The sequence below is a fragment of the Ogataea philodendri genome (assembly GCF_020536065.1).
Source record: "Ogataea philodendri strain CBS6075 chromosome Unknown scaffold2, whole genome shotgun sequence".
Lineage (NCBI taxonomy): Eukaryota > Fungi > Ascomycota > Pichiomycetes > Pichiales > Pichiaceae > Ogataea > Ogataea philodendri.
Genome location: NW_025764020.1, coordinates 898138 through 920052, shown reverse-complemented (window position 1 = coordinate 920052; position 21915 = coordinate 898138). Strand labels below are relative to the sequence as shown.

At 45.1% G+C, this 21915-nt stretch overlaps 22 protein-coding genes across 22 annotated transcripts; 9 read left to right on the top strand and 13 right to left on the bottom strand.

The window, feature by feature from the left end:
* Nucleotides 1-19: 19 nt before the first annotated feature.
* On the top strand, nucleotides 20-958 carry OGAPHI_004330 (uncharacterized protein; the record flags this gene model as incomplete). The annotated part of the gene is made up of 1 exon (XM_046205397.1): nucleotides 20-958. The coding sequence occupies one exon, from the start codon at nucleotides 20-22 to the stop codon at nucleotides 956-958; it is 939 nt and encodes a 312-aa protein (XP_046061345.1).
* Nucleotides 959-964: 6 nt separating this feature from the next.
* OGAPHI_004329 (uncharacterized protein) lies at nucleotides 965-1459 on the bottom strand (the record flags this gene model as incomplete). Its single annotated transcript, XM_046205396.1, has 1 exon — nucleotides 965-1459. The coding sequence occupies one exon, from the start codon at nucleotides 1457-1459 to the stop codon at nucleotides 965-967; it is 495 nt and encodes a 164-aa protein (XP_046061344.1).
* A 59-nt stretch (nucleotides 1460-1518) lies between these two features.
* On the top strand, nucleotides 1519-1908 carry OGAPHI_004328 (uncharacterized protein; the record flags this gene model as incomplete). The annotated part of the gene is made up of 1 exon (XM_046205395.1): nucleotides 1519-1908. The coding sequence occupies one exon, from the start codon at nucleotides 1519-1521 to the stop codon at nucleotides 1906-1908; it is 390 nt and encodes a 129-aa protein (XP_046061343.1).
* A 36-nt stretch (nucleotides 1909-1944) lies between these two features.
* OGAPHI_004327 (uncharacterized protein) lies at nucleotides 1945-3333 on the bottom strand (the record flags this gene model as incomplete). Its single annotated transcript, XM_046205393.1, has 1 exon — nucleotides 1945-3333. The coding sequence occupies one exon, from the start codon at nucleotides 3331-3333 to the stop codon at nucleotides 1945-1947; it is 1389 nt and encodes a 462-aa protein (XP_046061342.1).
* A 73-nt stretch (nucleotides 3334-3406) lies between these two features.
* OGAPHI_004325 (uncharacterized protein) lies at nucleotides 3407-5797 on the top strand (the record flags this gene model as incomplete). Its single annotated transcript, XM_046205391.1, has 1 exon — nucleotides 3407-5797. The coding sequence occupies one exon, from the start codon at nucleotides 3407-3409 to the stop codon at nucleotides 5795-5797; it is 2391 nt and encodes a 796-aa protein (XP_046061340.1).
* OGAPHI_004326 (uncharacterized protein) lies at nucleotides 5338-5622 on the bottom strand (the record flags this gene model as incomplete). Its single annotated transcript, XM_046205392.1, has 1 exon — nucleotides 5338-5622. One exon carries the CDS (start codon nucleotides 5620-5622, stop codon nucleotides 5338-5340), a length of 285 nt encoding a protein of 94 aa, XP_046061341.1.
* Nucleotides 5798-6091: 294 nt separating the features above from the next.
* Nucleotides 6092-8416, bottom strand: OGAPHI_004323 (uncharacterized protein; the record flags this gene model as incomplete). The annotated part of the gene is made up of 1 exon (XM_046205389.1): nucleotides 6092-8416. The coding sequence occupies one exon, from the start codon at nucleotides 8414-8416 to the stop codon at nucleotides 6092-6094; it is 2325 nt and encodes a 774-aa protein (XP_046061338.1).
* On the top strand, nucleotides 7959-8348 carry OGAPHI_004324 (uncharacterized protein; the record flags this gene model as incomplete). The annotated part of the gene is made up of 1 exon (XM_046205390.1): nucleotides 7959-8348. The coding sequence occupies one exon, from the start codon at nucleotides 7959-7961 to the stop codon at nucleotides 8346-8348; it is 390 nt and encodes a 129-aa protein (XP_046061339.1).
* Nucleotides 8417-9191: 775 nt separating the features above from the next.
* On the top strand, nucleotides 9192-10406 carry OGAPHI_004321 (uncharacterized protein; the record flags this gene model as incomplete). The annotated part of the gene is made up of 1 exon (XM_046205387.1): nucleotides 9192-10406. The coding sequence occupies one exon, from the start codon at nucleotides 9192-9194 to the stop codon at nucleotides 10404-10406; it is 1215 nt and encodes a 404-aa protein (XP_046061336.1).
* On the bottom strand, nucleotides 9312-9829 carry OGAPHI_004322 (uncharacterized protein; the record flags this gene model as incomplete). Its single annotated transcript, XM_046205388.1, has 2 exons — nucleotides 9312-9470; nucleotides 9707-9829. The coding sequence occupies 2 exons, from the start codon at nucleotides 9827-9829 to the stop codon at nucleotides 9312-9314; spliced, it is 282 nt and encodes a 93-aa protein (XP_046061337.1).
* Nucleotides 10407-10411: 5 nt separating the features above from the next.
* Nucleotides 10412-11326, bottom strand: OGAPHI_004320 (uncharacterized protein; the record flags this gene model as incomplete). Its single annotated transcript, XM_046205386.1, has 1 exon — nucleotides 10412-11326. One exon carries the CDS (start codon nucleotides 11324-11326, stop codon nucleotides 10412-10414), a length of 915 nt encoding a protein of 304 aa, XP_046061335.1.
* Nucleotides 11327-11441: 115 nt separating this feature from the next.
* On the bottom strand, nucleotides 11442-12752 carry OGAPHI_004318 (uncharacterized protein; the record flags this gene model as incomplete). The annotated part of the gene is made up of 1 exon (XM_046205384.1): nucleotides 11442-12752. One exon carries the CDS (start codon nucleotides 12750-12752, stop codon nucleotides 11442-11444), a length of 1311 nt encoding a protein of 436 aa, XP_046061333.1.
* On the top strand, nucleotides 12084-12401 carry OGAPHI_004319 (uncharacterized protein; the record flags this gene model as incomplete). Its single annotated transcript, XM_046205385.1, has 1 exon — nucleotides 12084-12401. The coding sequence occupies one exon, from the start codon at nucleotides 12084-12086 to the stop codon at nucleotides 12399-12401; it is 318 nt and encodes a 105-aa protein (XP_046061334.1).
* Nucleotides 12753-12964: 212 nt separating the features above from the next.
* On the bottom strand, nucleotides 12965-14119 carry OGAPHI_004316 (uncharacterized protein; the record flags this gene model as incomplete). Its single annotated transcript, XM_046205381.1, has 1 exon — nucleotides 12965-14119. The coding sequence occupies one exon, from the start codon at nucleotides 14117-14119 to the stop codon at nucleotides 12965-12967; it is 1155 nt and encodes a 384-aa protein (XP_046061331.1).
* On the top strand, nucleotides 13374-14101 carry OGAPHI_004317 (uncharacterized protein; the record flags this gene model as incomplete). Its single annotated transcript, XM_046205382.1, has 2 exons — nucleotides 13374-13519; nucleotides 13585-14101. The coding sequence occupies 2 exons, from the start codon at nucleotides 13374-13376 to the stop codon at nucleotides 14099-14101; spliced, it is 663 nt and encodes a 220-aa protein (XP_046061332.1).
* A 238-nt stretch (nucleotides 14120-14357) lies between the features above and the next one.
* On the bottom strand, nucleotides 14358-15467 carry OGAPHI_004315 (uncharacterized protein; the record flags this gene model as incomplete). Its single annotated transcript, XM_046205380.1, has 1 exon — nucleotides 14358-15467. One exon carries the CDS (start codon nucleotides 15465-15467, stop codon nucleotides 14358-14360), a length of 1110 nt encoding a protein of 369 aa, XP_046061330.1.
* Nucleotides 15468-15556: 89 nt separating this feature from the next.
* On the bottom strand, nucleotides 15557-16018 carry OGAPHI_004314 (uncharacterized protein; the record flags this gene model as incomplete). Its single annotated transcript, XM_046205379.1, has 1 exon — nucleotides 15557-16018. The coding sequence occupies one exon, from the start codon at nucleotides 16016-16018 to the stop codon at nucleotides 15557-15559; it is 462 nt and encodes a 153-aa protein (XP_046061329.1).
* Nucleotides 16019-16669: 651 nt separating this feature from the next.
* Nucleotides 16670-17032, top strand: OGAPHI_004313 (uncharacterized protein; the record flags this gene model as incomplete). Its single annotated transcript, XM_046205378.1, has 1 exon — nucleotides 16670-17032. One exon carries the CDS (start codon nucleotides 16670-16672, stop codon nucleotides 17030-17032), a length of 363 nt encoding a protein of 120 aa, XP_046061328.1.
* A 398-nt stretch (nucleotides 17033-17430) lies between these two features.
* Nucleotides 17431-18807, top strand: OGAPHI_004311 (uncharacterized protein; the record flags this gene model as incomplete). The annotated part of the gene is made up of 1 exon (XM_046205376.1): nucleotides 17431-18807. One exon carries the CDS (start codon nucleotides 17431-17433, stop codon nucleotides 18805-18807), a length of 1377 nt encoding a protein of 458 aa, XP_046061326.1.
* Nucleotides 18027-18230, bottom strand: OGAPHI_004312 (uncharacterized protein; the record flags this gene model as incomplete). Its single annotated transcript, XM_046205377.1, has 1 exon — nucleotides 18027-18230. One exon carries the CDS (start codon nucleotides 18228-18230, stop codon nucleotides 18027-18029), a length of 204 nt encoding a protein of 67 aa, XP_046061327.1.
* A 60-nt stretch (nucleotides 18808-18867) lies between the features above and the next one.
* On the bottom strand, nucleotides 18868-19269 carry OGAPHI_004310 (uncharacterized protein; the record flags this gene model as incomplete). The annotated part of the gene is made up of 1 exon (XM_046205375.1): nucleotides 18868-19269. One exon carries the CDS (start codon nucleotides 19267-19269, stop codon nucleotides 18868-18870), a length of 402 nt encoding a protein of 133 aa, XP_046061325.1.
* A 248-nt stretch (nucleotides 19270-19517) lies between these two features.
* On the bottom strand, nucleotides 19518-20789 carry OGAPHI_004309 (uncharacterized protein; the record flags this gene model as incomplete). The annotated part of the gene is made up of 1 exon (XM_046205374.1): nucleotides 19518-20789. One exon carries the CDS (start codon nucleotides 20787-20789, stop codon nucleotides 19518-19520), a length of 1272 nt encoding a protein of 423 aa, XP_046061324.1.
* Nucleotides 20790-21915: the final 1126 nt, after the last annotated feature.

Genomic DNA, 21915 nt, shown 5'->3' with positions numbered 1-21915 from the left:
CAAAAATATTTTTTCCACCATGGACTATGATATAGATTACGAGAGGTTTGTGTTCCATGGCGAGTTCCAGCGAGTACAGCCTCAAACTAGCGTGGAGCCACTTCTGGTCGATCACTGGGTCGTGTGGGTTCTGCCTAAACAATCGCCTGTTGTCAATAATATAATCAAGAATGAGTTCAAAGACACAGCTGCGAGTTTGCGACACTTGAAACGATTTGTCAAGACCCAATCCGAGGAAAAAGACTGGCTGAGGGTTCTTCTTTGCTCATGTGAGCTGATTTCCAAAACCGACCTGGAAAACATACTTTTTGGGCCTCTTGAGAAAAACACTATAGAAAGAGTGAAAATTCCATTAAATAAGCCATTTGACAAAGATCTAAACACACAGTGGTCCTCCAAATACTGGCCGATCGTCTGGAAGGGAAATCCAATGATCCAGGAACTCAACGAAACATACAAGAGGTTCGACAAGACGAAAATCACAAACTATCTGAGAACCATCTCTAATATGGCCAAGACAGCAGAGTCGCTTCCAATAGTGACCATTTTCGTGGACCCAGAGACAGATCGGATCATGGCATCCCAGTACGATAAACGGGGGCCGGCCGACAAGATGAAACACTCAATCATGAACTGCATAGACCAAATTGCGAGCGACGAGCTAAAGCGCAGAAAACAGGAACCCGATCCATCCAAACCAACAAACTATCTCTGTCTAAACTATCACGTTTATACGACCCATGAGCCTTGCACAATGTGTGCCATGGCGCTGTTGCATTCGCGGATCAGTCGTCTGGTGTATTTGAACGAGTCGAAAAAAACGGGAGCCATTGGCATCGAAAGTGGAAACGGCCACATGATTCATCTTTCGTGCTCTCTCAACTGGAAATACGAAAGCTTCAGGTACATCGGGACTGATGTGACGGTTCCTGAGGTTGGGGAGAATATAAATATCTGAACGCTCTTATCTTCCCATTTCCAGTAGTTGTGTTTCTAGTTGGTGTAATTCTGAATACAGCGAGTCTATTGAAGACGAAAAGTTGATTTTACCGTACCGGAGATCGTTGAGAGTGTCTATCTGTTCGTTAATCTCTTCCAGTTCTTGCTTTGACTGTTCCTCAACGGACTGGATCTGTGCTTCCAACGACGTGTTGAGCGCATCCAGGGAATAGATCAGTTGTTCGAGACTGGAATCGCCCAGTTCCACTACTGTATCTTCGTTCAGCTCGCCTGTGGAATCCAGCTCAAGACGGTCAATGTGGCCTTCCACGCTGTCCATGGTCTGTTCCTTCTGACGCAACAGCATGTTGTATAGTTGATTCTCCTTTTCCGTAGACAATCGGTTTCGGCAGCACAAATGGACGATCGAATGGAACCTGTCGCGCGTCATTAGCTGTCTGAAATCCTTTGATTCAAATAAAAACCGCTTCAGCAGCTCTTTAGACGACACTGTCTCCATGACGCGTAGATTCTAGTAGTTTGAATTTTTGGTGTGAAAAATAATTATTCACAATTATCATGGAGCTCTTACCAGAGGGACAGAAAAACACCACCGAGGTCACCTGGGAGGACCAAAAGAAAATCAACAGTTTCTCCACGCTGATCTCCAAGAAAGACTCTCTCACAGTCGTATATGAGAAGAATAAACAGGAGAAAGAGTACCTTGACGATTTGACCTTGGAATTGGAGTTGGTCGATGAAGATGACAAGTTAAGCTACAAAATCGGAGACTCGTTCGTGCTACTAAAACAGTCGGAGATCATGGAAAGACTGGAAAAGGACCAGGAACTGCTGGACTCGAAAATCAGCGAGTCGGAATCCCAGATCGACACTATCGACCAAGAGCTCGCAAGCCTAAAAAAACAGCTTTATGCAAAGTTTGGCAACGCTATCAATTTGGAAAAATAAGTATCTAACACAATCGCTGTTAATGTACATATCGCTCTACTCAATTCCCTTCTGGCTTTTAATCAAGGCAACTTCTCCACTGACCTTGTCGGTTTGTTTCTTCAAATCGATCAAAGTTGCAATACCTTGCAAGAGCTGGTCAAACTTACCACAAACCTTTGCTGTTGGGAGAGTCGGTTTCACCGAAATGCCCAGCTCATTCAGAGTCTCTACAACCTTGGCTTGCACTGCAGGCTTGAAAGTAGATAGTTTCTGAGATCTGATGAAAACTCCCGGCTGCAATTTCTCGTCATGGAACCGTAAACCGTAAACCTCCATCTCCTCTTCTGTGAGCTTGGACTGCAAAAGCTGCCAGACCTCGGACTGTGCCTGTTGCTGCGAGATCTCCTGTTTTCCACCAAACATCTTTTGCGACACGGAAGACATCTTTCTGCCCTGTCTCTGTCTCATTAGCTGGTTCTGTTGCGCTTGTTGGATCTGTTGTGTGTGTGGGATAGCATTAGGGCCAAGCTGTGGAGGCACTGGAACCTCAGGCTTGCGCTTCTTGGACTTGTCGACGGTCATTAGAGAGTTGTAAAGCTGTGTGAGTCCCTGCGAACTGTTGTATTGTTCGATAGAAGCGGAAGACTGTGGAGAGTCCAGCAGTTGCAGCAGTTGTGCGCGCTCCATCAGCATCTTCTTGGCCGCGAGCTCGAACTTTCTGGCCTCGATCACCAGCGATTCTTCTTCTGCGATTTCTGTAGGAGCTCTGTGGATCAGTCTGTTGAGATATTGTTTTCTCTCGATTTCTTGGTTCTTATCGAACGCCTCCAAACTCTTGATCAGACCAACGTCTCTGGTACCATCCGGGTTGGAGTTGAGCACCTTGGCAGACACTTTGTACAATCTTTCTTTAAGATCCTCCAGGGTCCTTTGCTTGTCGTTGCTGAATTCGTATCTGTCGTAAATCACAGCCCAACGGAGATCAAAATCTCTTGCCAGGTCAAAAAGATACTTTGTTTCTTCGTAATCCCAGTCTTCGCTGAGATCTTTCAATGTGTTGGTATACTCCTCCTCGGAAAAGTGAGGGATGTCCAAAGAAGTGTTGTATTTCTCAAAAGCGTAGGGTTTCTCTTCCTCGGTCTCGGTGATCGGGCCTTTGACCCAATGATGCAGTTCCAGTTCATCTGATCTCGCACCATTCTTAAAAGGCGCCCACACCCATGGAGACGCCTTTCCGGAGTTAATCTTGTCCTTGAATTTGAACCCCTTCTCAACGGCAACGGGAGGCAAGTTTGTGCCGATAAGGTTGTACAGTTCTCTGCTCAAAGCGTGTTTTTTCTTCTTTCCCGAGGTCCCGAAGTCGTTCTCGGACCGTGCGTGCTTCTTGGGCTGAACACGGGTCTCCTCCTTGATATTGAAGACGTCCAGAATGTCGGAGGCCATGTTGAAGTAATGTTTGTGAAGGAATAAAATTTTCTGGGCTGCGTAACCGATTTACAACTTCACCAGATCCATCATGTCAAATGCTTGGGGGGTTCGAGGCCGGACTAAGATCCGTCCACCTAAGAAGATCGTGTCGAACGAAGAGGACTTTGAGAAACTGTGGGTCGTAATCAGAAACGCCATCAAGGAGATCCAACACAAGAATGCGTCCAAGTTGTCTTTCGAGGAACTCTACAGAAAGGCGTACAACTTGGTGCTTCGAAAACAAGGCAAAATGTTGTACGACCAGGTCGAGTTGACGATCCAGGAGTTCCTTCTTCAGGATACACGGAAAGAGCTGTTGGAGAGTCTTGAAACCGACGACGAACGGGTCTTCTTGCTCAAACTGAACTCTGTTTGGGAAGACCATCTTCTAAGCATGCGGATGATCAGCGACGTGTTGATGTATCTTGATCGAGTGTACGCTAAGGAATTCCATTTGCCGCTGATCTACGACGTCGGACTGACCGTTTTCAGAGACAGCGTTATCAAGTACAATAACAACGAGATAGGAATGCGGGTTATCAACATCATCATCGACTACATCAACAAGAGCAGACACGGAGAAATCATTGACAAATTCATCATTAAGGCCATTATCTACATGTTTAGCTCGCTAGCGGAGACCATATCGATGGACTCGAGCGATGGCGTTCCCTACGGAGAAAACTACTATCTGCGGTACTTTGAGCCGGTGCTTTTGCGCCAGAGTCACGAGTATTTCGAGCGCCAGGCCAATGACTTGCTGATCCAGCAGTCCGGCACTATCTACATTGAAAACGCGATGCAATTGAGTCAAGACGAAGAGGCCCGCATCCAGCTGTACTTGCCCGACGTGACGAGTCCCAAATTGATCGAACTGATGGACAACGATCTCATTACTCGCAATATGGAGTCGATCATGAAGTTGGAAAACGACGGGCTTAAGAGCTGGGTCAACGACAACAACTTCAAAATGCTAGCCTCGCTGTACAAGCTGATCACCCGTGTCGATACCGAGCTCGAAATGCTCAAGAGACAGCTAAGAGCGATCGTGCTACTCAATTGCGAAGAGCTCAACACCAAGACAAAGGAGGAGCTGGAGCTGCTCCAAAAACAAGCCGAGGATCAGGAGCCTGACAAAAAGACAAAAAAACGGAACAGCAAAGAGAACGCCACCCAGTTTGCCGTTCGGTGGATCCAGAACTTCCTCGACTTGAAGGAAAAGTACGATCTGATAAGCAAGAACGCATTCGATGGCAACCCGGGGCTGGTTCGAGAGATTGAATCGTCATTTGCAGGATTCCTGAATCTCGACAACAAAACGGCAGAGTACCTATCGCTTTACATTGACGACGGAATCAAAAAGTCTTTCAAAGACAAATCACAGGAAGAAGTGGAAGAACTTCTGGATAAATCCATCATTGTGTTCAGATTCATCAAAGACAAGGACGTGTTTGAGAAATACTACAAGAACCATCTTGCCAGAAGACTGTTGCAACAAAAGACTAGCTCCAACGACGTCGAGATGAACATGATCACGAAACTGAAACAGGAGATCGGCTCGTCGTTCACGTCCAAATTTGAAGGCATGTTCAAAGACATCAAGATCTCCCAGGACTTGTCCTCGGACTTCAACGTTAGCATAGCTGGAGACGAAGAGATCAAGCGGATCAACGGACGCAAGCTCGAGCTAGACACGTCTATTTTGACCACCAGTTTCTGGCCAATGCCTATCAATAAAACGCTGGTCGAGGTTCAATACCCAAGCGAGTTGGAATTACTCAAGCTCAGATTCGAGTCTTTCTACAACACCAAGTATTCGGGAAGAAACCTGACGTGGGCTCCGAATTTTGGCACAGTGGATATCCGAATGCATTATCCTAAGAAAAGTTACGAGGTCAACATGTCTACTTACGCTGCAATCATCCTTCTAAGTTGTTTCAACGAATCCTCTGAGAAACAAGAGTACACTTTTGAAGAGATCTACAACATAACCAGAATTCCGAAACCGGATCTCATAAGGCACCTGCAGTCGATTTCTGTCGCCTCGCGCACGCGGTTGCTGAAGAAGACGCCAATGTCCAAGGACGTCAATCCAGAGGATGTGTTTTCCGTCAACGACCAGTTCAAGTCTCCGCAGACGAAAATCAAGGTGCTGACCGTTTCCTCAGGCTCCAAGGTCGAGGACGATACCCAAAGATCAGAAACCATGGATGCCATCAACAAGTCGCGGATCTTGGAGACAGAGGCTGCAGTGGTACGGATCATGAAAGCACGCCGACAGTCCAGCCACCAAGAGCTTGTGAACGAGGTGATTCGTCAACTGATCAACAGATTCAAACCCCAGCCGTCATTCATCAAGCAGAGAATAGAAGAACTGATCGAAAAGGAGTATCTGGCAAGAAGCGAGGATGCCCGAGACGTTTACCACTATCTTGCATAAGTATATAAATTGGTGTAAAGGTTTGAAATACTTGAAGTGAAAAATTTAAACTTCCTATATATCGGACGCCCGGAGTAGACATTGTCACCGCGTCTGCAGCTCCTTCCTGAACGGCGTTTTGTCGTGACTTTTGGAGTCGGACGACCGATAACCGTAGGATAGATCGTTATTGTGCATCATAGTACATCATTTTCTGTTCGCGGTCAGAATGGTGTCTCCAAGAACACATACATCTACAGTAGTTTTCAAAACTTCGAGCTTCATAAAACAGAATACGGACTATATTTTCAAAAATCACTCTTGGCCAAATCCAATGGTTTCCTCCACGGCGATGGTGAGCTTCTTCTTCAACGACTGGTAATCTTTGTAAGGAGGAAGATCGACTCTGTTGAAACAAGTGTGCGATTTTGGAAGCTGATCTGCCTCTCCGGCCTTTTCTATTGTGAAACGTCTTGGACCGTCAGACCCTTGCAAGTCTTTGAATCCGTTGACCGGAATTCTCGAAGTACCCGTAGTGAATTGAAGAAGTCTAGCTCTTTGTTCTCCTTCCCACTCACTGACGCACTTCCAGAACCATTGGATAACCTCGTCACTCTCTTGGTATCCTCTGTAATCGGTATGTTTCTTCCAGTCCTCGATGTCGATATCGGCCAATCCACCGATCAACAACTCGAGTTCTCTCTCGTCGAACACGGAAACCAGCTCTTGTGGAATCAGTTCATTAAATCCTTGCATGAAAGCCTTGAACTGGTTCTCAACAGGTCTTGAAATGATCCACTCGGTCTTGAGCTCCACAAACTCTCTCTTGTTCTCGTTGGTCACCTCAATGTTTCTTCCGTTCGGCTTAAGATCAATAGTAACCTTCTCTCCAAATCTGTCCTCTTCAATAGAGAAAGTCTCGTAGATAACATCGGTGATGTCGTTATCCAACATCCAGCACAATGATCTGTAGATCTCAGCGTCAACACTCTCCAAGTCTTGCAAAACAATCTTCTTGTGCAACATCATCTTGTACATGGCTCCCACAAAGAAAGCGTCCAAGAACCGACGGTGGAAAACACCCAAACCGACAATTCTACCAATGAATCTGAAATAGTTCAAATGCTCAGGGTTGACGTCGGATTTTGGATTGATTTGCAGCGTGTAGTTATCACTCGAAGCGTATTGGAACAAGCAGTAGAATGGATTGAACATTTCGTGGGACAGTTGCTGGAAGAACTCTCTTGAGACTCCACCGTAATCCAATCCTTCTTCTCCTTCGAACTTGATCATCAGTCTCTTCTTCAGATCCTCTGGAGTCTGTCTCATAACATCTCTGTATGCATCCTCCATAAGACGATCTCTTCTGACCTTGATGTGACATTGACCAGGGAGAATTCTCATATTTGGTTGAGATCTGAAATACACTAGCTTTCTTCTAAAGTCACGCTTGTACTGTGGCACGTTCTGATCCAATGATGAAGGTAATCTAGGATCATCCCAAGTAGTGGTCTTGGTGTTGTGATCCACAAAGTAAACTCTGGATGTGTTAGCCAGTCTCATCTCCCAACCGCTCGGAAGTGGACCCATCGCAGATAATCGTTGGGCGTTGTAGCCACCGTTGTTGCCAAAGCTCTTAACAAATTGTTGTCTTCTTGGGTCAACCCAGGTGGTTGTTCTGCTGTTGTGATCAACATAGTATGGTCTTCCCTCGGGGGTGAAACGTTGTTCCCATCCTGGAGGTAGCTCTCCCAAACCAGGACTAGTTGCACCAGTGGCAGCCATTGTCATTGCAGCTGCTTGGTCCGTTTGAGAGGTAGACTCAGGAAGAGTTCTATTGCGGTATTGACTTCTTTCGGCCTCCCTGTTTCTTTCTCTCTCCTGTTCTCTTTGAGTCTCGGATTGGTCTAGGGTTGGCCTCTTCCAGGTAGTGGTTCTGGAGTTATGGTCAACATAGTAGGTTCTTCCAAAATTGTCGGTTCGACGTTCCCATCCCGGAGGCAATCTTCCAAACTGATCTTCAAAGGAGGAAAACTGTCTGGATGCTGCGGCAGGGCTAGAAGTGGATGAGATAGCTGCTGCTGCTGCGCTTCCTGGGAAATGGCTGTTCAGATTCGAAGGCTCCACGTGAGCTCTTGGAGTCGAAGTGGCAGTGGAAGATGCTGGCGTTGATGCTTGTGCAATGGCAGGTGACGACGATGCCGCAGCAAAATTAGTAGGATCTCTGGAATCAGCTGCGGTAGAGTTCTGGTGGGAGATGGTTATTATCAACTTCCCGGAAACCAGGAGGTTTGAATTCGAACGTTTTAATTCTTCGGCCACAGTCTGTTCGCTGGAAGTATCACTCAAATTAATAACATCGCCGACTCGGATATTAACAACTCCCAAAAATCCTTGGTCCTTCTTCTTGAATTTGCGCTGGTCGAAGATCTGGACAATCAGGATGGAGTTTTCAGTAACAGAGAACTTGAAGCTCTGGTTCCAGTGCGGTGACAAAGTTCTCTTGGCAGTCTCTGTAGTTTGCGTTTGGGCTCCGTCCACGGTTAAAACGGCAAAAGGATCAGGAGAATGAAAGAGATCCCTCTTGTAGAGAGCCTCTGCAGCAATCACCTGGACCTTGATTTTATATCTTGTGGACATTTCCGGCCAAACTGAAGTATTTGCTTTTCAAAGGAGGCTTAAGGTATTTTCTAGTGACAAATGCGGCTTCAATGCTAGCGACAAACACAACCTAGTTCAAAAGCAAAACGATGCAGTGGTACAAATGTATCTTTTTCTCCGGAAACCGGTCGATTCCCGAATCCTTATAAAGACAACGTTTGGTGTTCACAAACAAATCAATTAGTCGATATTATTGCCTTCAATATTTTTTAACACCTCTATGCCCGCGTATTATGTAATCGTATGACTCAGCGCCTTGAACTACCGTAAACGATTGTACGGGGTTTGATCGGCTTGCCGATGAGTCTTAGTTTTCTAGTCTGACTCGGACTTGCATAGATTGTATGCCATAGACTCTGAAACGGGTTACATTGTTTGTTTAAAACGGTTTCTACTTTATTACACAGACATGTTTCAGATTTGAGTTCGTTCCCGATACGAACAACTTACCGACTTTATACCCACCAGTTTTGCTCTGTTTTGATTGCCCTATTCGTATACTGGGGTTATCATCCACCTCTGGTATCATTGTTGCTAGTAACTACGTCATCCAGCCATTGCCGTTGTTGATTGGACTGACTATAATTTTTCAGGCTGTGCATATATCTTCAAACAGCTATCTTTCAATCCAGCCTTCTCAAGTGCCATCCAAGTTTTAGGGTCTGGCGATGTTATATAACCAGATTTCTCCATTCGTTTACAAGCAGTGTCGCTCTTTACTATACCACTCATTTCCAACTAAAGTCTTTCATTTATGTATCCTGTCGACGAACAGATTGCCAATTTAGGGTTGCAATCCAATTACTGGAGAATCAACTATGCTGAACCCCAAAGAAACCAGTCTCCACTCAGATGTCTTGATGTCAGCAGCGACTTAATTGCTGTTGGTTCCACTTTGTCTTCTGGAAACGTCCAGATCTTCAGAGTGGACGCCGAACAGAGTCTGCTTGGTCATCTGGCTACCTTCAATGCAACCAATATTCGGACTCTCAAATGGCTTAACAACGTCATTGAGGATTCTGATGATATCAGTCTCATCCTCACTGGTGACTCAAGCGGTCTTGTTAATCTGAACCTCATTCCCAACTTGAGAAACCCTAATTTTGAAAGCGTTCAGATTATCAAACAGTTTAACCATGAGAAACATTGTTCACAATCGTTCGCCAGGGAAGGACCTTTCCAAATTGATGTCACCCCAAAACTCTGGAAGTCTTGTCCAACAAATTCGATGGTCTCCACGTACAAAGAAACCGTGTTTTTGTGGGATACTTCTAGATCCTCAAGCCCTGTCTTCACAAAGCAAGTCAAAGGAATAAGCGCAATTGACGTCAACAAGAACGAAGACGGTATAGTTGCACTTGCTGGATCGTTTGGGGTCAGTCTACTTGACATGAGACTCTCTGCCAAGTCTGGACTGTCTTCATCTAGTTTCCTGTCGCATAAACATATCCCTACCAAAAATGTGAAGTGGTGCTCAGACGACTCGAAATATTTGTGTGCTGCCGGAAAAAACAACGAGCTCCAGCTTTGGGACGTCCGCTCACAAAAACCACTCTCTATCATGAAAGGTCATTCGGCCGGGATATCGTCGATTGAATGGACCTCTTCCACAGACATCTTTTCTGGGTCTGACGATGGAACTCTGATCCACTGGAACTTGAAGGACATCAACACAAAGAATAAGCCGTTTATCTGTTCTGCAGACCGGAACGACTTCGAGTCTCACCAGTGTGGAACACCAATTGAGGCCTCCAACACCGGAATCGTGAGTTTGAAATCCACTAACAGAAAGCTGATCAGTATGGACGCAAACTATGTTGGTCTGCACCACACTTCTCCACGGAAAACCAGTCGACAATTCAGCGACTCGGATGCTACCTTAGTGGAAGTACCTGATGATTCGTCTATTGATAAACTGTTGGAACAGCTTAGACTGTACACCACCGACGGTACAGACATATATTTGTAATGTTTTTAATAGGTTGGTAAGTCGTTTTCGTACTCTTCAGTAAGCTCTTTCAAGTTATCGCTTAAGAACTGGTAAAAGTCTTCCAAGAATGATCGTATCAGCAAAATGCTTTGTGAGTCCATGTTTGCTTGGATAACAAGATTGGGCAAAATGGAGCACAAGCGTAGCAGATGGTTCAGCCCATACACTTGGCACATCTCTGCGTCTGGAAATCTGTCGAGTATTGATTTGTATTGCGTTCTTTCGTGGCGATAAAGAAGGAGCGAGCCCAAAGCGTTGTTGAAGAAGATCGGCAGACTTCGCACGGTTTCCAGCTTGTTGTCCAATTCCGGATCGTCTCCATTGGTCACATTCAGCTGCAGCTGCGTCAGGTACGCAGTGAGAATCTTAGATACATTGTTTTTGGACGGCAGTTTGACCAGCTGCCGTTTTTTGGTGACATTTTCCCAATCGTCCACCAAAACGTACTTGATGGTGCCAGGAATTTGTATTTTGAGCTCTGTCTTCTTTGAAGAGTCAGAGACAGCGGCTGACCCATTCCTTGACTGTTTCTGCGTGCTTTTGATTGTCAGCTTGACTTTGGGTCGAGTTTCCTGGACTGTAGTTCCAGCTGTTTTCTGGCTTTGCACCAACTCCTTCTGTTTGATCAAATTCTCGTTATTGTACACCAACATGCGGTCAGACAACACCCACTCATCCCATTTTGGTTTCCATCCCTTATAATGAACAAAATATGCTTTTGCAGCTCGAAACTTGTCCAGGAACTTCGCATCGGGCTCGGTCTCTATCACTTCCTTGGATTTTTCATCATTTGATTTTATGATCTTGGACAAAGGATAGAAGATTTTCAGAATCTTGGCTTCATACAACAGTTCTCCTTGATACACAAGCACCTTGTCCCCAAGCTCAAACGTAGACATGTTGGGTTAAAAGTAGAAAGATGTCCTATTGATCGCAACAAGAGAAATTAAATTTAAAGATTCTCGCGACAGTTTTTCAGAAATTGTCGTCTCGTCATTCTACCTCTATTATACACTAGAAACAACAACAGAAAACGCTCTTAAACAAACCAAACACCCCTTCTGGTATTTCCTCCGTTTCCTGTTGATAAAGACCTCCTGCGGAGTCGTATTGCCCATTGTGTGATCCAGAAAGTAGTCTGCTAGTCTCGTCGACTTTTGATGTTTGTTGAGGGTACTGGTTTTGAATGTTGGTGGTGTTTTGTGATTCACGCCGCGTCCCGGTCACAGCCTTGTTTGATCTATGCTGCTTGGCGGCCTGGTGGTTGTTGGACCCATATCCATTCAAATTGGTTTTCTTATTCTTATTCCAATCCCAACCTTTACCGCCGTTGAGCTTCATCCAGTCGTACTGACCATCGTCCACCTCGCCCAATTCATGCAACACACTATCCATCAGGGAAATCAAATATTCGTAGTTTGGATCTTCTTCAAACCTAAGGTTACGAACATAGAGCAGATAGTCAGCAAACGGTTTTGGCAATTTGTGACACAGTTGTTGAACACTCGTAGCCTGTTTCTTCTCCCCGATCTTTTCATACTTCATTTTGTTTGTAGGGGCTTTCAATCCTTGCCATGGGAGCTCACCTTTTAAGAAATACAAGAAAACGTGTCCCAAAGACTCCAAATCATCTCTTCTGGATTGTTCTCTGCCCAGATGCGTGTTGATGGACATATACCTTGCGGTACCGCTCAGCGACTTCCGCTCTCTGTATGGTATATGCTGCTTTGTGACTGGGTTCCTGTATTGTTTAATCATGCCGAAATCCACCAAATAAATCAAGTTGTCGGTGGAGGTTGCCCCAATCAAAAAGTTGTCAGGTTTGATATCCCGGTAAATGAGATCGTTCTCATGAACAAACTGGATCCTTTCAATCATCTGTTTGGCCACCTGTGCCACAGTTTTAATGCTAAACCTTCTACCACACCATTCAAACAAATCTTCCAACGAAGGCCCCAAAAGCTGGATGATTAAAATGTTATAATAGCCCTCCTGTCCAAAGTAGTAGACCTTGGGGATCCCTTCAATCGATAAATAGTGATGGTTGTCGTTCTCGGGCCCATCGCGCACGTAATTATTTATTGCATTGTTGAGAATTTTGTAGGCTTTGAACTCGTCCTTCAGTTGCGGAGCCTCCGACTTCCGGCTCTCGAACTTGATGGCCACTGGTTGGTTGTCTCTCAGCAAGTCATGTCCTTTGAAGATAATACCAAAAGATCCCTCTCCAATTTTCTGCGCTATTTGATAATGTGAGGCTATTATATTCCTATTAACCTGTTGACTGGAGCTGGTAGATCCCGATCTCTGATGTTGCAATGCTGACATAGAACTGAATCAAATTTGCATACCAAAATAAATGCTAATGGGTCTGCTTAATCTGTTTCTTAAACACGCTTCTGTTGCTTTTGGTAAAGTCTCCTTTTTTATCTGTTGATAATAAATAAATTGGAAACCTGTCGCCGCAGAAAAATTTTAAAAAGATGGTGCACGGGTGCACGCGCTTAACCCCAACTGGAGTCGGTATCGATTAAAAGTGTCTATTTAAATCCAGACTTCTTGAAAGCGCTGTCAAGGTCGTCGATCAGGTCGTCGACGTTCTCAATTCCAACACATAAACGGATGAGGTCTTCTGGGAAGTCGCGTTCTTTTCTAGTTTCGGCAGAGATCGATGCGTGACTCATCAAGCATGGTAAAGAAATCAAGGAGCACACATATCCAAAGGAAACGGTGACCGAATAAAGCTCGCAGGCCTCGATGATTTTCTTACTGAGGGACACGTCTCCAGTCTCGAAGGACAACACGGCACCAGGACCCCTAGATTGTTTGTTGTGCAACTCGTAGTGGGGGTGAGACTTGAGGCCTGGATATCTAACTTTGACATTTTGGGACTCTAACCAATTAGCGATCTTGATGGCGTTCTCTTGCTGTCTCTCAACTCTTAGGGCCATGGTCTTGAGACCTCTAATCATCAGCCAAGAGTCGAACGGAGCGAGACCTGATCCGGTAGCATTAATAACAAAGAATAATTTCTTGGCCAACACCTCACTGTTGGTAGCAAGAACACCAGCCATGACGTCGTGGTGGCCGTTCATGTATTTGGTAGCAGACTCGTATTGGATATCGGCACCAAGTTCTAGAGGAGACATCAGCAATGGAGTCATCATGGTGTTGTCAAAGACAACCACACACTCTGGGTTTTGCTTGTGAGCGTAGTCGGCGATAGCTTTCAAGTCACAGATCTTGATGAGTGGGTTGGTTGGCGACTCCAAGAACACCATTTTGGTGGTCTTAGTGATCTTGGAGGTGATCAGCTCCAAGTTGGTGGTGTCGTAGTGACCAACCTTGACACCGTTGACCGTCTTGATATAGGTCAAAAGTCTATCAGTTCCTCCGTACAAGTCATCTCCGGCAACAACTTCATCGCCTGGAGCCAGCGAGCGGACAATGACGTCCAAGGCAGCCATACCGGAGTTGACAGCGTACACGAACTTGGCTTTCATGACTTTGGAAAGGTGCTGCTGCAGAGTGGCTCTAGTTGGATTTCCAGACCGGGTATAGTCAAATTCGCCCATATCGTCGAACGAGTTTGGCTTGAAAGTGGCCGACAGGTACACAGGAGCAACAGATGCGTTGTTGCCATCCTTGTGGGAGACATGGACAAGTTCTGTTTCTAGAGATAATTGTTTGGACATTGTAAAGTAATGAACGATAGAGAAGAAGTCAAGGGTTCTAAAATTAACGTATTTAAATAATTAAAATTAGGTCATCTTTGCACCACCCGTTTCCACTAATCTTTTATCTGTTTTTTTCCTTAAATGCTGTCATACATGCATGATCAGGAGATCTAATAGGCAAGCCGTGCAAAAGTCCGTGTTTTCGAAAGGCACTAGCTATTATTTCATGACGACATACATTTTCATGTGTGTATATTTAGTTCTGTACGTTCTGTAATTTCCCGGACTCCACGAAATTTTCGATATTTTCCAGACAGAATACTGCAGTTTGGTCAAAATTCTCTCTCGTGGAAGATCCAATATGCGGCGTTAGGGTCATATCTTGACGCTCAACGTGACTGACAAGCGGCTCTTCTGGATAAACGTCCAGCCCAACAAACCCAATTTTTTCTTGCTGCAGGCCTTGGATCATGTCAGTTTCATTGATCAGAGCTCCGCGCCCAACATTCACAAGAACAACTCCCTTCTTCATCTTATCGATGAGCTCCTTGTTGATCATGTGTTGCGACTCCGGAGTAGCTGGCAAGCAGAGCACTATACAGTCAGACTCTGCCACCACTTGCTCTAATTTGGCTGCGTAGCGGACTTTGTATCCAAGTTCTGCTTCCTCTTTGTCGGACAATTTGTTTCTTTTGATGTAGATGATTTCCATTCCCAAACTCGAAAGTCTGGTCCCCACTTCTTTCCCTATAGCTCCGAATCCAACAATAGAAACCGTCTTTCCAACCGGGGAGTGAACGTCGAGGGGCCCAATATGGTGGCCGAAACAGTAGTTGACAGACGTGTCGTTGTTTTTGATGAATTTCCCCGTGTCTGCGTCAAACTTCTTCACGTCTCCGAGAATGGTTCTTGTTTGGATGGTGTGTTTTTCCTGGCGCAACAGAGATTCAAAGATGGAGAATTTGCGGAACCCGTTCAGAACGTGATAAAGAACGGTTTCGGCTACGGCAGCGGCACCAAACGTGGGGGAATTGCAAAAATTGATCCCCCGCTTGCGTAAAGCCTTCAGATCAATGCCTCCAAAACCGGCAGAACAAACAGTAATCAGCTTGAGAGATGGTGGAAACCGTTCTATCAATGATTCATCAACAAACCCGATTGACGCAAAATGGTTCCATGCTCCGTAAATTGCAACAACCTTGGAGAGTGTTGTTTCCAGGTCCGATTCAAACTGTTTTCTGGTGGATGGAGTGTAGAATAAAACAGCGAATTTCTGCTTGATACGTTCAAACTCGGGAAGATTGGTGTTCAGCCCACCAAGAAACACAATTAGAGGCTTGTCAGCGTGTTCAGAAGCCATGTTCATGCAAATCTACAACGGTGGCTCGGTTCTTTCCACAATTTTTTTTGTTTAAATTATTTTCTTGCGATGTCCTTATTATAACATATCTATACTTAATGATGGTGCTCGCCAGTTCCCAAGTACTTCAACTTGTACACGGAACCACATTCCCAACATCTAGCGACCTTGGACTCGGTTGGCTTCAACCACATGATTTCGTGAGATCCAGCTGGAGAACCGGTACATCCAACGTATCTGTAGGTGTCGTAGGAGTTCACAACGATTGGGTCGGCAAGGGTACCTCTTCTGGATGAGTCAAGTGGCTCGGTCTCGAAAACCTCAATACCCTCCAACTTACCAAGCAGCTCAAGTCTCTCGAGACCGGTGGCCTGTTCCAAGTCAGTAGGAACGGTACCCGGTTGACCACCAGGACCAATCAGGTCATACTTGTCGGTGACCTCGCTGAGGTTCTTAGCAGTCTTGAACTCCTTTGGAGTCTGCGATGCATTTCTGGCAATGATGGAGGTAGAGAAGTATCTAGCCGGCTTGGCAAGACGAATGGTTTGTCTCAACATCTGCGATGTTAGCATGCTTGTCCAATGCTGGAGGCTGGAATTGTAGTCAAGTTCCAATCCAGCAGTGTTGTATTACTCACCTTATATCAAACTTTGTACAACTATTTGTTTTTTTATAATTTTCATTACTCTATTCCTGGTTGGCCTGCTCGAGGCTGCCCGGTGGCCCACCAGGCGACCGCTAATTTTTCCCGCGACGGGTCGTACGATTTGCGCTGGCCAATAATATTTGTATTATTAAGTGTGCAAAATATACACCTCTGCACCAGCAACATCACGTAGAATCCCGTTCGGTTTCTGCTCAAACTCGCAAAGGAGTGAGGAGGTCGAGAAAATAATTACACGTGATCTTTTACAGGTCAAGGGCTTCCCCGGGAAAAAAAAATAGCACGCCGCCAATTTTACCGGGGAGCCAGCGGGTCTTTCACGGGGCAAGGTTGCGAAACCCTCTGGGACCAGCAGCGCCGAATTTTTCAATAAATTTTTCATTTTTGTTTTATAGACCACTAGTGCAAGTAAGTAACATCTGCTAAAGCAAGCACCGGACAGCAAGTTTGAACATCAGAAGACTATAACACGTCGACGTGAAACATTCATAACAAGCCTCCATTGCCTGCGTAATTCATCCAATCCAATACTAACATATTCAGTATGCCAAAGAAGAGATCGTCCAACGGAAGAAACAAGAAGGGTAGAGGCCACGTTAAGCCTGTCAGATGCATCAACTGTTTCAGATGCGTTCCTAAGGACAAGGCCATCAAGAGAGTCACCATCAGAAACATGGTTGAGGCTGCTGCTGTGAGAGACTTGTCTGAGGCTTCCGTCTACGACGAGTACCCTCTCCCAAAATTATACAACAAGTTGGCTTACTGCGTTTCGTGCGCTATCCACGCTAGAATTGTGAGAGTCAGATCTAGAGCTGACAGAAGAATCAGAACTCCTCCAGTCAGACAAAGATTCAACAGAGAAAAGAGAGTCTCTCCTGCTGACGCCGCCAAGAAGGCCACTGCTTAAGGTGAATGGTAACAGTGCCGATTTATAGCGTACAGTAATGATAAGTTGATAATCATCCAGTAACCTGCTATGGATTCCCTATAAAAGCCTACAATGTTGTTGGATCGGTCTTCTCGCACCTTTTCGTGCAAACACCCTTGCACCGTAAGCCAGTGGAGGAAAAAAATTGTAGTAGATTCTGAGCGACGATAAAGTATTCGAGGGGCAACCACAGAAGGCGGATCTTCTTCATAAATTAGCATTAGAACTTTAAGGTCTGTTTTTGTGGAAACTACCTGGATTATTGCTGCAGTTATTATCCACCTCAAGCACGATCTTCATTTTAGGTCGTCAATTGATTCACACAGCACATTTTGTTTTGCTGATAATTATTAAGGCGTTCAAGCACAGATCTAGACATGGACGACTCGTGGAAATTTAGCCAATGTTTTGGCGACAAAGGCGACATCGAAAACATTACAGAGGCCGATATCATCTCGACGGTGGAGTTTGACCATACTGGTGACTTCTTAGCAACAGGGGACCGCGGAGGACGAGTGGTTCTTTTTGAGAGAAACGAGAACAAAAAGACATGCGAGTACCGATTCTACACAGAGTTTCAGTCTCACGACGCGGAGTTTGACTACCTCAAATCTCTGGAGATCGAGGAGAAAATCAACAAGATTAAATGGCTGAAGCGTTCCAACCAGTCCAATTTCTTGCTCTCTACCAACGACAAGACTATTAAGCTGTGGAAAGTGTTTGAGAAGCAAATCAAGATGGTCTCCGAGAACAACCTTAGCGAGCATCCGGTTTCTTCTCCAAAACTCCATCCTCAGTATTCTTCGTTTCAGACAAACGCAAACTTCACACAGCCTCATCCTCAGTTTGTCTCCGCAGCTAACTTGAAGCTTCCTAGACTCACCATGCACGATACTATCACGGCAGCACAACCGAAAAGAATCTATGCTAACGCTCATGCATATCATGTCAACTCTATCAGTGTGAACTCTGATCAGGAAACGTTCATTTCTTCCGACGACCTTAGAATCAATTTGTGGAACTTGGGAATAGCGGACCAGTCGTTTAACATAGTGGATATTAAGCCTGTGAACATGGAGGAACTCACAGAAGTGATAACTAGCTCTGAGTTCCATCCTACTGACTGCAACCTGTTCATGTACTCTTCGTCCAAGGGAACCATCAAGCTAAATGACATGCGGGTCAATTCGTTATGTGACAATCATGCGCGCGTTTTTGAGGAGTACATGGATCCTTCGAATCACAACTTTTTCACAGAAATCACTTCTTCCATATCCGATGTCAAGTTCAGCTCCAACGGCAGGTACATTGTGTCGAGAGATTACATGACGGTCAAAATATGGGATATTGCAATGGAGTCGGAGCCTATCAAAACTATCAACATCCATGAGCAACTCAGGGACAGATTGTGCGATACCTACGAAAACGACGCCATTTTCGACAAGTTCGAGGTGCAATTCAGCGGAGATAACAAATCCATTATGACCGGTTCATACAACAATAATTTCATGATCTACCAAAACGTGGTCGGGGACCAAGGTTCGGAGAAGGACATTGTACTACAAGCAGACAAGTCCGCGTTCAAGGCAAAGAAGGTTAACTCCAGCAAACGCAAAAATCTATCCATGATGAATAAGATGGATTTCGAGACCATCGATTTCAAGAAATCAATTCTACATTTGAGTTGGCATCCAAACGAAAATTCGGTCGCCATTGCCGCAACCAATAATCTATATATCTTCTCGGCTCTCTAGCCGGAGGTTCATCTGTCTCAACTGTATGAAATATATTGATTTTTGTATGTGTTCGTTTATTTATTCGGGACGGACGTGTCTGTTAACGTCTGGGTTCCAGAACAAAGTCTTGTCTCCGTCACCCCAGAAGAAGTCCTTTCTTCTGATGTTTTGGTATGGGTAGTCCTTTGGCCACTCCTCGTCAGAAAGGTGTTTGGTGTGCTCTCTGTGGTGAGCGTGCTCGGCCTCAACAAAGTAGGTGTTGACTGCGGTTAATCCAATCACTGGAACAGCAACAAAGTAGGTAATCTTCTTCCACAGGTCAGAAGTCTTCTGCGAGTGGTGGAAGATGGCCTCAGAGTGCTCGGCAAATTCTTTGGCCTTAGCTGGGTCAGCTGGCTTGAAAGCTGGCTCGTTCAGCACAGAAGAATTGAATCTTCTGCCGACAATTCTAGCCTGTCTAAATCCAATGGTTCTAAGCATATTATAATATCTTTTGAAGCAAGCTTGTTTATGAGTTGCACCACTAGTTGATTTTTTAATTTCTCTTTTCAAAAAGCTCTAATTGGTGGTTACACCCTGGCGACAATTTTACTAGAAAAGCCAAATCCCTTACCCGAATCTTTTTTAAGGTTACCCGGCCCGCGTAGCCAAAACCCTGATAAAATCACTATTAGTACACCTTCTGTCGTATATACCCAAACTCTAGCTCGTCAAAACGTATCCCAAACTCATATTCCCCTTATGCGATTAGTCGTGAGCACCAACTTGTCGTCGACCTTGTTGACCTTTTCGCTTATATCCTTGAGATTTTTGTTTTGCATCACAATCTCCTGAGATAGCAAATTGGCCTTGCGACGCAAGTTCGTTGCCAGTTTCTGCGCTTCGTCAACGTTCTTACTATATTCGACCTCCATCTTCTCGTCCTCTTCATCGTGCTCCTCGCCCAGATACTTGGATGCCTCTTTGACACGTCTTTCGTGCTCGTACTTCTCCTTCAGCTCTGAATTGATCACAGGATCTGAAGAGTCTCTCAACTGGTCCACAATCTCATTTTGAGTGTGATACAAGTTCGAGCTCAAAGTAGCATCCCGCTCTCTGTCAGCCTGTCTCTGTGCCAAAAATTTCTGTTCTGCAGCTCTCATCCTGGACTTTTTGGTGAACGGATTACTGGCCTTGATGTGGAACAGACCTCTATTATAATGCTCCAACTGCTTCACATGCTCGTCCACAAATCGTTGATGCGTGTCCATAGAATTCAAAGACCTCTCCATCTCGAACATCTTTTCTCTTTGGGCTCCAACAGCGCCCAAAGTGTTGGCTGCGGTGTCATCTGCTTGACGCAGGTGACCCAAAATATTATGTGTGGACTTGACCGTGGCCTCTCTAACGTCCTTTGTCTGTCTTCTGATCCGGTTAATCTCTTCCTCCTCCTCATCTATCTCCTCCTCTTGTTGTTGCACATGTGACTCTAGGTACGGATCATAAGTGCTTGTGGCACCTTCTGGATAGCTATTTGGGTCGAAATCGTCTTCCTGTGTTTGCGTCTCGGTTACCAGGTCAGATGTTGGAACCTGCTGCAACTGTTGGAGCTGCTGATGCTGTTGTGAATGCAAGTTTTGTTCGTTTCCGGACGTGGATTGAATATCGTACGGATCATAAGTGTGATATGAAGGCGCGCCATTGTATCTTTCGGACTCGTGGGACTGGCCAGCCAAATCACCAGTCACATTGGAGACCGTTGATTGTGTGGCGGGATTATACGGATCCTCAGAGGAGCCTGCGGACGAAATTTGCGAAGAAGGGTCCTGGTGGATTCTTGGCATTAAAATAGGTCTTTCGTTTGTTTCTGCCTGGGCATACTTGGAGAACTCGCCAAACCTGTACTTCCTGCGGTGTGGGTTGTCGTCGTCCTTTACCCGCACACCGTTGTCCTGGAGATATTCCTTGACGTCGCTTTTGGACATCTCCTTTGGAGGTTTAAACATGTTTCTGATACCCATTTTCGGTTATAAAGTGACTTTGCTAGAAATTATATTTAACACTCCGCCATCTATATTGGTAAAAAAAGAAATTGGCAGAAAAACACGGGTCAGCAATATTTGTAGCTGCTGAGGTAAGCAGGCTGAGGAGCCAAGTTGAGTGACTATCTCATCAGGTGAGAAACAACAAGGTGAAATTGAACGAGTGAAACGAAACGGTGGGGATTGCGCTCTCAGGCATCCCAGTTCTACAAATATACATCAAAATTTCAATTAAGAACCAAACAGGAAAAAAATCAGGCCAGGGTTCGGCATCCAAGCATTGAAAATTCCAGGGCCTTTTGATATCAATCAGCAAGAGATGCCAATTACAGTAGAAATTCAGATGCGGGCCACAATTCAGTTACCAAATGTGAGTTGACGCAAATGCCAAACACAGAGAAGAAAAAAAGTACAGACTGTTTGTATGTACACTGCCTTGACGAATCTGAAATATGCGTATTCTTATTACAGCGGGCTATTGCTGTGGAGTTTCATTTGGGATCTGGTTGAATTACTCACCCAAGCTATTATCCTGAAAGATCGCGATTTCTAGCCAAAATGGCACCGTAGTTCGCAATAAAATAGCAATCAAGCTGTGTAGATCTTAAATCTTTAATTGGGCTTTGAAAAGAAAACGAAAATCCCGTTTGTTCATCACGCTCCTGGCACGCTGATGCGTCTAAAGCAGAGGCAAAAGTAGCTCTAAAGGGGTGATGCTATGGGTTGTGCACTACCAAAAATGATTTTTCAGGCTAAAATTTTGTCTCGAAGGAGGGCTTAGGTAAAAAACACTATGAACCTTAGAGTGCATTTCCCAAAACCAGGAAAGAAAAATCCTAAATAGGGATCTTGCATGATGAACCTTCTAAAATTTGGGAAATGATGGCTGCGAAGAGGTTATCTGAATGAAACGCGCTATTCCTCGCGATGGCAAAAATAATTGCAATCATGACACGTGTTTTTCGATAGATGTTTTCACTACTTTGATCAAAATGATCTGAAGTTCAAACCAGCCTGTTTGCACACTCTCCGGCCGACAATTGCTCGAATGGACCCAAGCCCCTTTATCAGGCAAGCTCATTCCGTTCCAATCTAGTCCGCGTTT